At 38.8% G+C, this 14,016-nt stretch overlaps 1 protein-coding gene across 2 annotated transcripts in view; it reads right to left on the minus strand.

The window, feature by feature from the left end:
• Positions 1-14,016, minus strand: part of PPARGC1A (PPARG coactivator 1 alpha) — an 88,667-nt gene that overhangs the window by 12,787 nt on the left and 61,864 nt on the right. For both annotated transcript variants that reach the window (XM_019553217.1, XM_019553218.1), the window contains exons 8-10: positions 6,238-7,150; positions 5,581-5,685; positions 5,326-5,446 (exon numbers count right to left, since the gene is read on the minus strand). In XM_019553217.1, the coding sequence (XP_019408762.1) occupies positions 5,326-5,446; positions 5,581-5,685; positions 6,238-7,150 (1,139 nt within the window). The remainder of the gene's footprint in view (positions 1-5,325; positions 5,447-5,580; positions 5,686-6,237; positions 7,151-14,016) is intronic.

A 14,016-nucleotide genomic window follows, 5' to 3' on the forward strand; every position in this document is an offset into this window, starting at 1 on the left:
TTCCCTCGGGGGCAGCAGAGTGTTTGATCTTTTGTCTCACTCTCTGACCCTATTTGCAAATATATACCTTTTGTGTTGCTAATAGAGTGTGTCTGTGGCTGAAGGTTTTTTTCGCCTCCCGAGAAACGAACCGCGATTTTTACATCAACCCTCCCACCCAGCAGCAGCTGATAAGTACAGGCTTTTTTACTGTAAAGAGCCGGGGGCTGGCACAGGTAGGGCAGCCATTGAGAGTGGGCGGGGGATGGGGCCTCTGCGATTCAGAGATTTGGCTGATTCAGCAGCGTTCGAATCACTGAATCAAATCACTCTCCCGCAAATAAGCTGAATCCGAATCCAAATCGAATACTAGCTGCTTCGCACAGGCCTACTGCTTAATCTAAAATTGCACCATCCTTTTTAGTCTGCATGCAATACTCTGAAGCCTGGACAATGCAATATCACTGTGCATATGTAAAGCCACTCTATAAAACACAGCAAGTAACTCAGGTGTCCTAAGCAGATATCTGAACTCTTTCTACATTCCTTAAGCCTGTCAGAAAAACCTGCTGATTCCCTGTGAATAGGTAGGTAATAAGCTCATCCTATCCCTATTGTGTATCCCCCTACTAAACGATCAGCCCATCAGTTTTATGACAACATAATAAAGGTGCTCATCCTTAGACCACTTAAAAAAATGCAAGAGAGTAACTGTACAAAAACTAAAAATGGGAATGGATTGGCTTAGTTATGAAAGAATGTTAAAGCAGCTAGGATAAATGCATAGAAGGGATATAGAAAGGAGAGTTCTAACTCTCTAGTTTGAGTCTGCCATGTGTGGAGTTATGCTTGCTGTTCCCGGGCTGTCAAGCAGAGAGCAAGGTGCTTGGTTTTTCCCAAGCTTCTAGGCTTTGCCGGTTGCCAGATGGTGCAGGGAAAGCTTTTTCCTCTCCTGTTGCTATGGGTGCCAGAGTTTGAGGGGAAGAGGGGGGTTGCCTTTTGCAGAAGCATTGGTTGTTGGCTTCCACCAAAGCTAAGGATTTTGACTAGGTGTGCCAATGCTCTTGCTCGGACTAAAAATGGAGAGCACAAGGACACAAAAAGAAGTCTCCAACATGTTTTCAGATTTTAGCGTCTTGATGCTGGGATTGAAATGATCCAATAATATACTGAAGTGAACAGTAGAAGAGGGCAAAGAATGAAGGTTACTGACACAGAGACACCTCATTCAAACATGTGACTTGCGTAGCTCATTATATACTTTGAAAAGTGCCTTCCACAAATCGGGTGGAGAGTCTAGGTGCCAGCATAATACAAGTAATAAACAGTAATTATCAAGATTAGGGGGAACGGAAAATCATGGAGACAAAAAAGGTAGATTCTTCACCACTGATTATTTACTCCATTTTAGGCACAGTTTGGCATGTTTTAGAGAAACCAAGCATTCATTTACAAAAATAATTTTTTTCTTGTCTTTATGTTGCAAAGCAATTTATTTAATCTAAAGCAATGCTTCCATTTGTGGCTTCCTAGAGCATTTATCTTCTTACTCGTGTACACTCTCTGGGATGCAGGGCAATCTGTGTTATGAACATTTTGCCAACAGTTAAGAAATCAAAAGGAACGATATTAATTGCAATCTTCTAGTTTGGTATATGAACAGGTACTTTGTTATACTTCCTGACAGCAGGCTCTGCAGAGAGCAAGTAATGTTGGAGTGAAAGGTTTGGAGGAAAGCAGTGTAGCAGCAGCAACAGAAGCAGTACAGATTTAAAAGCACTGGATTGCTAAACACGTAGTTTAAACTTTTGGTTCTAAAGTATCCCTTCTGTGATATGTCAAACATCCAAAGGTTTCAATGCTCCTAAAGTGCTAATGCTCAGTGTCCCATTCTGTACTTCTGCAACCCTTTCAGGCTTTTTCCGCAATATAACTAGGCCTTAGTTCACTAGCCTTTTACTACTTATTCCCCACTCACTGATTATACAATGCTGTCTCCCATTCTGTGGCACAGAGGATACGCTATGTAGCTATCACTCTGCTCTTTGGGCTGTTCACAGACTTTCTTTTGAGATCTCCACCCACTCACTAATTCCTCTCACAATTCAAGCATTATTATTCTGCCTACAAATTCCAGGATTACGCTATTTTTCTGAAACGATACCTTGAGAAAGTAGCTACATAAAACTATCAGCCTGCTGTAGTAAAAGTTTCTGTAGGATCTCAGTAAATACCTGCCACATATCAGAGGAACAAGGCATTCTTCAGTCTTCACTGCAAGTCACTCATTTTGTTTTTAAGATATTTAGTTTTTACAGTCCTTTACATTGTTTTAAAATTGTACAAATGTCACGATGGATGAGTCTTTATTGTGATGGTTTATAAAACTGCCAGTTAGCATCAAGTGATTTAGATAAATCTTGTTAGCTAAAGAGGGCTTTGGCTATTGTCCAATGAACACATATGAGGGGTGAAATCCTGGCCACACTGAAGTCAATAAGAATTTTGCTATTAACTTAAGTAGGGCCAGACTCTCACTATAGGTATTATAAACCTGTTCACCAAGCATGTCATTAAAGCACTCATTGAAATACATCGTTTTATGACAGTATTAGTACAATAATGAACCTTGTAATACTTCCAAATTTAGAAAGAAATATTTGAGGGCTAATGCCCACATTTTCAAACTTAACTTTAAACAACTAAGTCTAAAATCAATATAGAGGTGTCCAAATAAATGGCCCAATTTTAAGGGGTTCTGAATTTCCATTAATGTCACTGGGAGCTGAGCATATTCTTCATTTCTGCACATTTCACTTTCACTAAAATGTTAGATATAAATTTAGTTAAGTGTTAGGCCTCCACATTTGAAACTACTAGCTTAGATTTTTAGTCGGACTCGAGATGGTTTCATTAGCTGTACAGTAAGATTTCATGGACAACGTTTAAACATACAGTTATTAGTATTATGTACACATTCACTACTGCATTCAGTCCTGGGTATTGATCCATTAATACCTGACTTCTGAGTCGCACCTTCTGTTCCCCTGTCCCTAGTTATCTCCTCTCTGCAGCCTTCATTTGCCTCCATATTTCTTTTCCCAGTCAACTCCTGAGACCTTGTCTCTAGTTTTTTGTGAGGAGATACCTGTCCAATCCAACACCCACGGTTTTACTGAAAGATAGGCCTCAAAAAAGGAATTTAGTTAATTTAAGCTGAGTGTGATTACGGAAGTCATAGATCAGCCTTTGCAGGGTAAGAAAGGAACGAAAGCAAAAACCACTCCCCAAAATTTAGAGTAATGAAAAAAAAACTTGCAGGAAAACAGGAGGAGAGTTCTAAGGAATGCAAGTGAAAGAAACTCCCGAGGTTGAAGAGGGCATGAGTATCCCTCAACAGGATGGGGATCAAAGAATTTACTGAGTAGGAAAGAATTACAGAGGGTGAAGAGAGGCCAACGGTAAAAATCCTGGCCTAACTGGAGTTAATGGGCACTTAATCATTACTTCAGTGGGCCAAGGTTTCACTCCAATGCACACAGAATAACTTGGTCTGATTTTTACAAAGTTTTTAAAAATAATACTGAAGGTAGCTTTTTGAGAAAAAAAAAAGATTGGATTTTGTCTGCTTCTGATGTGACACAGATACAGGCATTTGGTTTCCTAAGTTCTGTTATACTGCATTTACTGGTATTTTAACAGGATATAATTTACCATACTGCTGGGTTATTTCAGTGGATAAATGCATACCAGGTGCTTGCTTTTACTTTTTAAATGCAGTTTTGGTTCTGAAAATGTCTAAAAATTGTTTGATACACAGTAAAAGCTGTGTTATCTGGCACTTTACCAACCAGAATGCTCTTTTAACTGGCATCTGTCCCACCGTGGCACTTCTGGTTTCGCTGCCACGAGCCAAGTCCCACTTCTTCTTCATGGACCATGGCCCAGGGCAAAGCAGCCTGTGTGGGGCCCCCCTCCCTGTCCTCCGACACACTGACGCCAGGGAGTGAAAGCCCTGGCACGCCAGACGTGGCGGCAGCCCAAACAGGCAAAGATGCCCTCAACCCACCAGACTTAAGATAAATACAACTCTCAGATAACTGGCATATTTGATTAACCAGCACCCCTCCGTTCCCCATGGATGCTGGATAACAAACTTTTACTGTATATGAAATTGCACCTGTGGGTACCCAAAATTGCTTTAATTTTCTTTTTTGCCACCCTTATACTAGAATACCATATTCTCCTCACTTTCACTTGATTGGCTTCTGTCCAAGTATATATTTGTTTTAAGCTACTGTTTTTATCTACTCAGCTGCATGATTCAGCATTACTTATAGTAAATAAAGTACAATAACTGATATGGAAGCAACATGATAAACTCATGACAGATCTCTTTGCGTCTTCAATGAATGCTATACCTACCAAGTGAGATTACATCTACTAGATATTAGTGCATGTGTCTAAGTAGCTAGTAGATAGCTCAAGTACTTCAAGAGTTTAAGAACTAACAACAACAGCTCAGATGCAGTATATCCAAAGTCCACTGAAGCCAATAGGAACTCTTTCTGCTGGCTCAATGAACTTGGATTGGAGTTATAGCTCAAAGCACTTTAGAAACAAGAAGGATCAACCACAATTTCACACTTAAGAGAATTTCAGGCAAAGTGAGACTTTAACACAGCCACCAAGAAGAGTAGGAACAGAGAAATAAATAGAACAGCCCCAGCTCTTAGCACTCTTGCTGCTACCCCAGACTGCTTCTCTTTATTGAGGAACCTGTGCACAGCTCTGTATCTAAGCCCAAAAGCAGTATCAGAAGAAATGCACAACTTTTGCAGACAATCAAGCAAGTAACTCTAATGCAAAGCCCACTAAGAACATTGTAAAGATTCTCATTTTTAATGGACTTTGAATCAGGCTTTAAGGAGACACTGCAAAAGCCAAGATCTCAACTTGTACAGGTTAGTTAATCCAGAGCCAACGGGAGGGGCAGGATATGGAGAAGCAATAACAAGAGAAAAGGAGAAAGAAGGAGAGCACATAGAAAAGCAGAAGTCAATAGGGTAGGCCACCAACAGGGGAGGTAGGAGGCCCACAGGGGTGGTTCAGACTGCAGTCAAATTGCACAGCCCCATCACATTTCATTTATAAAGACAGTGGCAATATGGAACAGAAGATGAGAAAGATAGATCCTACTCGTGCTGCTACTTGCAACTCAGTTGCCAGACTCGGTAACCATTTTTTCCTCTTGTCCCACATACCGGGGTGTGGCAGGGGTGGGACTTAGGGTTGTAAAAATCACCACGGTCTATTTCAAAATAAAATCATTTTCACAGTGCTTACAATAGCTTTCTGCCTCTGCCTCTCCCTTTGTTTGGCCCTTTCCGATTCCCGTTTTTCATACTCTTTGCGGTATTCTTCCCTCTTCAGCCTTTCATGCTGATATTCCTCATAGCTGTCATATCTACAAAACAAATTTATCATGTAAATAAACATTTGAATTTTACAAAGTAAAATTAATCATACAATTTCTGGAATGTCTCGTTATCACACAAGAACAGAATAAAAAGTGAGCCAAATGCAAACAGAATGGACTACCTGGGTCTACGATTACCGGGTGATCTGGATCGTGACCTTGCATGCAAGGGAGAACTTTTGTATGCTCGGTGTCTACAGTGGCTGGACTCATAATAGTAACAAGATCTGTAAGAAGAAACACAGAAGCCATTTGCTACTGCCATTTAGTATAAATCTACTGACATCATTTTCTCTACATATTACCTGGACCTACAATTTCTTCCAAGCTACCACTTAGATTTTCTAGTGACAGTTTTTGATCTGCTAGTCAACTTAGGGGCCTAGAGTAATATCGTTTTCTCCCCTTTGAAGTGTCCCTTATTGATGCTAACACAGAGCACCAAATCAGCCATTGTCAACTTTATCTTATATGGATTGCAGTTAGATTGGCAAAGGGCAGCTTGCAGATAATGGAAAAAAGTCAGCTGAGGAAATTTCTCACCAGCTGTTCTGCCTCCGCTCTGACTAGCTTCACTAAGAGTGTGCAATATTGGCAAGTTTAAAGGATAATGTCAACAAATGTTTGCCTGACAATCTCATTATTTTCAGTGTTAATAAGCTCAAATCAGTACGAAGAGTTCCTCTGGATTCCATTGCTTCTGCATTTATTATATATATATCACATATATATGATAGTCTTTCCCTTTATATTACTATACTTGCATTTTTATACTGTACCTTGAAGAGGATCTGCTACATGGCGATCTTGATCTCGATCGGGAATACGGAGAACGGGAACAAGACCTGCGTTGAGGAAAGGACCTTGATCTAGAGCATATCCTTTGGGATCTTTGAGAAAATAAAGATTTGGATGGAGACACTGAATCTCTGCATGGAGAGTTAAAAGAAGAGCAAGAAGGCGATACATCAAACAAAGAATAGGCTTGTGTCCCATCCCAAGGGTAGCATAGTTTATCACTTTCATCTTCACTATCATCAAAGAGACCGTCCATTGCTAGTCCTGAATTTATAAACATAGGTAGTTTGGAGAACTGTTCATTACTATAATCACTGTCCCTCAGTTCACTGGTCTTATCTGCCTCTTCTTCAAAAACAGCTTGGCTAGGGTGACCAAAGTGCTTATTCAGTTCAGCCCGGATTTCCTGGTCTTGGAGCTGCTTTCTATTATTGCAGTGGGAACCCTGCTTATTTGTCTGTAAAGTCTCTTTCTTGTAATACTGGTCTTGTTCTAAAGAAGAACAAATCTGACACTGCCATGCAGGTGAAGAATCCTTAAATTCTAGTTGTCTGGACTCCTGAAGTTCCTGGGATATTTTAATATGTATTTCTGATTTTGAATTCACAGACTGACAATAGTCGTGGTCACCAAACAGCCGCAAACTAGGCCGTTTTGTCTTTCTCTCCTCATGTCCACTGGACAGTACTGTTGTCTTGCTGAGCTGTGCATACAGCTCAGACTGTTCTGGACCCTTCTTGATTGGGTTATTTCCTTGAGAACTGGAAGACTCACTATAGCGAGGCTTTTTTGGAGGTGGTACAACAGTCTTGCATGATGACTTCGGCTTAGGTGAAGTCCTAAAAGGATTATCTTGGTTGGCTTTGTGAGGAGGGGTTGTAGGTGGAGTTAGGCCTAAAAAAAGAAGATTTTTTTTAACAGAGAAAAATGCTTTTACAAAAATGTATATTTTTCTTTGCGGAAGATGATACACTAAGGCTCTTTCACCATAAATTGAAATTAGTAGCATGTTATGCACCAACAGTAATAGTCTTTAGTGCTTCCAACTCCAGTACTAAATGACACCAAATATTAACACATTGCCATCAAGATCTCCAATGTTATTTCTGTCACTTTTTCATCGACATTTGTCTTCATTTATATTTTCTTACATTTATACATATAAAATGTAAGTTGTACCCTCGCTACAGAATTGTTTATTTTCACATGGCAGACAAGGTTCTTTGGGTGAATCTGATATCTTTTACTAGACCAACTTAAACAGTTGGAAAAAAAAAAATTTAGCAAGCTTTCAGCTTAGCAAGCAAGCAACAATTTAACACCTTCAATTGGAAATGAGGCAGATCTCTTTGTACAAACCATGGCTAGAGGACACTTAGCACTTTTTCACTGTAAAGATGAACAGAGAAGCTTTAGAAGATTATAAATGTATTTATTCATATAAGTTCATTGTTCCTTCCCTTCATCAGGCTGAGGAAGTCTCAGGCTGAGGGAGACTTCCTCAGCTTGACAAAGGGTTTTTCAACCTGAAAGCTTGCTAAATTTCTTTTCCAACTATTTAAGTTGGTCTAATAAAAGATATCAGATTCACCCAAAGAACTTTGTCTGCCTATGTCCTTAGACCAACATGGCTACAACGTACACCCCTTTATTTTCACAAGATGTTTATGAGGGAAGATACTTTTAGCATTCACTCCATTTGCTTTTTTTCCTCCTCAAACCAATGAAGCATGTCCCAAGGCTAAAGAAATTAACATTTAAAAACTTGGATGAAAACAAAACTGGAAAAATTTAAACAAATGTTACCAAAGTAATTTCTGTAATACACAGAGCACTAATGCAAGGAAGTACAGCAGCTCTACAACTTGACTGCAATGATTCTTTGTCTCCACAGTTCATTAACTTAGTAAACCATTGCTAATATATGCATAATTTATTCTTATAAGTGTAACTAATAAATTTTGCCTAAAAGGTGGTTCGGCAACAAAACCTAAGTGAACAATAGTAGTAAATATTGCAGCTCCAATGAACCATCCTATTTAAAACTAAATATTAGTGAGTTTCTTGAGGTAAAAGGATTGAAGTTTACCTGATGCTTAGAAACTAAAAACTTAAGTCCAATAAAGACTAGTTAGGTCAATAGTTACTCAGTTTTTCTATAGCATTAATATAATTTTTTAGATCACATCTCTATGAAAATTTGGGCATAACTTAACTCAACTTAAAGCTTTGAAAGTTGTGAATGACAGACACATCCCACAGGTGAACTTGCATTAAAAGGTGTATAAATGTACAGAAAAAAGTATAAAAATCAAAGTTTCCTTCAGACTTTATAATAACTAATATTCTGGTAATCGAAAAGACAACAGCATAAACAAATCTGGAGTAGTAGCAAAGTGCAGCCTTGACTCAGGAAATTCAAGAAAATACTTAGGCATGAATTCACATTTCATTTATTTCAATGCAACTTAAATATTTGCTTACATTTAAGCGTGTGCTTAAGAACTTTCTTGAATCAGGGAGAAATAGAAGAGTATAATAAAGATAAGAAAGACCTACTAGGTTACATAGTCCATCCCTTAAACAATCCTAGAGCCAATGTGGCACATATCCTAATGCTTTCATCCAGCCCAGTTTTAAAATGTACGAAGAGAAGGCCTTCCATCTCTCCCCCAGAGAGAAAAAATGTGGATACACTTTGAAGAAATGTGCATTTCAAATATGGGTAGAGTTTTGTTTTGTATTTTTAACCATGCAATGGAGCTTAGTGGATCAATGCAAATGGAACATATTTTATAGTGTTTTGCAGTAAAGAAGGAAAAACCTCCATCAATGCATAGTGCTCCCTAAGGGCTATAAATGGAGACTAGAAGTCCCATTGCATTCGCTGCAATGAAGATAGGAATAGCAAGACATGAATACTTGATGCAAAAGAAAAGCCAGATTTTGTCTGAACATTTGAAAATATTTTTAAGAGCAGGTCATGTCTATGTAAGGGTTTCCTCTAATGCCGTGAAGGTGAGCAAGAAGTAGTTCCTTACACAAATCCGAGTCCCTCAAAGTTTAAGCTGCCCCCAACTTCTGCTTCACTGACAACTGGCCAAATTCATATATGGAAAAACTACTTCTTGCAGTTCACATTACCCATTTTCTGCTCTTTTTTCCTAACTCCCTTTCAGACTAGTCAACTTTCAGCCAATTACCCATTTGCAGGCTGGATATTTCAAATGAGCTAACAGCAGTTTAGTAAACTGAAGACAGCAATTCCCCTTTAACATTTTGCAATAAAATTAATGGGTCAGATTCAGCAAAGTGTTAATGACTAAAATAGGATCAGTGTTGTAAAATAAATTCATAAGTAATATTTTGATTTGCCAAATTAGATACACCATAAGAAGTCCTAAGGTTACCAGAGAATTTCTCTTACTTACAAAAAATGGCCCTTTCAAGAAGTATAAACTGGAAAAACTAGCTGCTTCTATTTTTTATCCCATAAGCAGCATTTGTAGAATTTGTATACTTTAGATTTTTAATCTAAAATACCATAATTAATATGGTAAAATTCCAAATAAATTCTTTCCATTCACCTTCAGGTCACACAAGCAGCTTTATACAGAACATGAATGCTTTTATAAGTGATGTAAGCTAACCAGTAAGGAGATCAACTTGCTGGTCAGAGAAGAAACCCAAAAGCATGTATGCTACCAGCATTCCTTTAATTGTGCTTGAAATGTCCTAAGGAAAGGATTCTTCTTCACATTTGACACTTTTCCTGTTCTGGAGAAGAAGCAGGAAGTGTCCAAAAAAACAATAAGTTGGTAATAAACTGTTCAAAAAGTTAGATAAACTTTTTTCATTTAACCTGAAAGTGAAAACTGTTTGCATTTCTGGTTTGTTACAAAGCTCTGAATTGTTTTTTGTTTTGTTTATATCACTACTTTGATCCCTACCTCCAATCCCTCCCCTCCCCCACCCCCAGTCAAATGTCCAAAAAATCTAAATTTTGAGAAATTAGTTGACTGCATACCTACTTGGCCACTGTGTCACATTTGTTCATCTTCACACAAATCACTGTAATCCTGATTTCATGCCATGACCCTAAATCAATAGTGTTAAAATATTCTGTAACCCTTGGATTATTTCATGCACACTGATTTCTCTTTGAATGTGTACATTTTAGGGTTGACAGTACAAGGTATATTCTGTGCTCTCTCTTGAACTTAGCAGGTTTTGACAGATTTATGTAAGGACAGATGGCCATTACAGGCTGAAGGCTGACAAGAGGCAGTTCAGAGCATTGTTAACACACTTGCACAAACTCTCAGCAGTGCAGCACTGTGCAGAATGTAATTCAGACTATAGCTTTTTTATTGCTGCCTATTTTCTTTTGTCAAAAGAGCCTGCTGTGCACAGCAACAAATGGCTGCCATTACCCAGAATGTAATGGGTGTCAGACAAATCACGTAACACAAACAATCAAGAGTATGTAGGTCATATTTCAACAGAGCACAACCTTAGCAATATTTATGATTACTGCATTGAAATGTGCTCTATAATAAACAAGTACCTCTACATCACTCACACTTATGTACTTCTGCACAGCAAATCTGTTAGGAGTGGTACATACTCTACAATCATACCCGTTAAATAGCCTTTTCTTAAAAGTAAACAGCAAGTATTTTTTCATGACATGCTATAAAACCATTTTCTTTGTAGGGATTTTTCTTTAATTGAATGGCTTCAGTAAATGTTAAGTTTTTACTTTGCCTCATGTCTTCTATAGTCTATGAATTTACTCAGTAATCTCTGTTTTAAGATAGTGGATATCAATTTACTAACATTGCTACCAAATCATCACCACCACCTTGCATTTGCGTGGCAACAGAATTTCATGTATGCCAGCTCCACCACCTCAGTTTAATGACCTCCTATATAGTAAGGGAAAACATATGAATGGAAAGGGAAAATATGCCCAAGACAAATGTCACACGTCACTGTACCAAAAACTGAGTAACTCATTTACCTCAGGTTGATCAGAATAAATTAGAGGAGTGCCTCACAGTTAAGTGTAAATTAGACTTTTTATACCACTTTTACAATTCTGTTTTATATAGGCAACAATCTTTTTGCACAAATTGGTGTTACTGTCAGCTTATAAAAACACTTGATTATGTTTGTTAGTGCATTTTGGGGGGCCTTGCAGTCTTTCAGGAAATGCATCTCCTGTATCATTCAGTGAGTGCAGTGAATTCATAAGAGTTATTAAAAATGGATTGTTTCATACCATATGAGTTTGAAAAGCACTGAATGCAAGATAATGGCTTGATTCAAGAAAAAAATAGAGCTTTTATATGGTACAAGACTACAGAAAATATAACAAAATTAAACAGCCATCATATAATAAAGAACTACAGGCTTGTTGAACACTTAGTTTAATCTTATGGTCAGTCCTGAAGAAAATAAAATGCAGACCCCTGGAAAATATCTAATAATTTACTAGATTTTATTTCCTCTGGACAAATCTCTTTCCTTCATGTATCACTTTGTCAGAAATTATTTTGAGGTGAAACAAGTTCTTACAGAGTAGAAGTTAAGTATCTGCTCTGACAACCAGGGGGTAGCTCGGGCTTAGAGGGAAGCAAATACTGTGGGTTAAGTATATGCAAGGATGCTCATGAATTTCCATTATTCAGTCTAATTTTGTTCATGCACCTTTCCTGTCTGCTTTTCAGAGAGACTACATTTTATCTGTGTGAAGAGCTTTTATTTAGATAAATGTGAGCACCTGTATGTGAACATGTCCCTTCACAGTGAAACTCCTCACTAAATGACCTCTACTAAGCAACTGGGGGAGTATGATCCCATTTTCCATTATTTTACTTTTTTATTTGTATTGTACTAGTGTACCAAGCCATTGTGCAATCCATCCCTACACACGCGCGCACACACACACACACACACACACACACACACACACACACACACACACACACACACACCCACCCCCTTTGTCCCTGTCAGACCAGGCTTCTCTTGGTCTGCTATCTGGGCCCATGTAAACCAGTACAATCTGTTCCATGGACAAGTTGTCAGCAGCTAAACCAGTGCCCCCACCTGGGCTAGCCTGGGTAAGGAGGGTGTGTGGACACCCAGCAGGACCAAAGACAAGATCTGTCAAAGGGCGGATGAGCTCCCTGCGAGCCAGCGATCATCCAGACCTGGACAGAAGTTGGGTGCCACCAGGTCACTTTGCAAATGATGCAAAGCAACACAACTAACCTTGGAGTAGAGGAGGGTTGTTACAGCATTTAAGGTGTCCCAAAGGTCACAGCCACCTCGGGACTGACTTGACTTGATATACCTATACAGTAGTTTTGTGAGGCTACTAAAACACGTAGCGAATATGAGTTTTTCATACAGTTAAATGATCCCAGCATGAGCAGTAATGATACGGAAGAGATGCTCCAGCACTACAGACAGCTCCTGGCTTTGAGTTTTTGTGGAAGTTGTATCCCCAGATACTAGAGGAAAGTACCAGTACAGTCAGCCACTAAGGCAAAAGGATTAGCATTCACAGGAGGGAGTGCAATACATACAGCACAAGATCACATACATCGCTCGCCAGGCACTTGATCACTTGTTGCCACGCCTATGGTTGATTAATTTCAACCACCACATGAATATCATTTAGGATTGCATTTCATGATGCTCTGTTGCCTCCTTATGCTTGAGTCCTTTTGCCTAGCATATGAGGAGGGGACTCTCAGGACGGATGTATTTCTGGTTATGGAGCTGAATATTGGTGCCTCTCCTGATGGACTAGGATTTACCTTCTGCTTTTTGGATTACTAGAAGGAGCACTGGGCACGTCTACACAAGACTCAATGCACAGAAAACAAATTCTACTAAGCATTAGCACGGCAGACAAAGCCTGTGCTAATACTCAGAAGCATCACAAAAAACCACGTTCATTTTCACTAATGCCCAGTAGTGCTGATTACAGCATATTAAGTTAGTACCTGTCATTACAGGCTCTAAACTTATTATGTCATATGATATGGCGCATTAATGAACGTGTAGACATGCCCACTGCTAACATTATTAACATTATGCCAGTCCTGCTAGCCGGCTCCTGAAGCATGTATATCCTATTGCTGCCCAAATCATACAACTTTCTCCATACTTCATAGTAAGCTGTGAATGAATGACTTAGAGCCATCTGAAGTCTTGAGGTAAGCAGATTTAACTCCACTAGAGTTCTAGCTGCTGATACCAACAAAGCATTTAGGCTCCAGCAGATTTTTCAAGATTCTACAGTATCTGGCAATACATGTTTCTTTAAATTTGCTATATAACATAATATAGTAGGAATCAGCTTAGAAAGCTGTGGTTTAATGAGACAATGTACTTGAACCTTAATGGTGGGCCACTGAAATATGCTCAGTCCTAAGAACATCTTACATACCTGCTGTCCCCTTTTAAAAATCTTTTCTTTATTTCCTGCAGTTTGACAAATACAGAAATTATTTTTTCACATTAGGAAGGAAAACATTTAAATTTATGGATAAAAAGCCCCTTCTGAAGCAAAAAAGCACATGGGAGAGAGAACATTTTTGTGTTCAACTTTATTTATACCCATCCACAACATGCATGTGATGAGGATTGATGGCTGAAGTGGGAAATGCTTGTATTTATTTATTTTTCTACTGCACGGCTAATTCCTTAGGGAGGGAACCAATGCCATTTTCAGCAGAGAGATC

This window comes from Crocodylus porosus, unplaced genomic scaffold (assembly GCF_001723895.1).
Source record: "Crocodylus porosus isolate Cpor-Errol unplaced genomic scaffold, CroPor_comp1, whole genome shotgun sequence".
Lineage (NCBI taxonomy): Eukaryota > Metazoa > Chordata > Crocodylia > Crocodylidae > Crocodylus > Crocodylus porosus.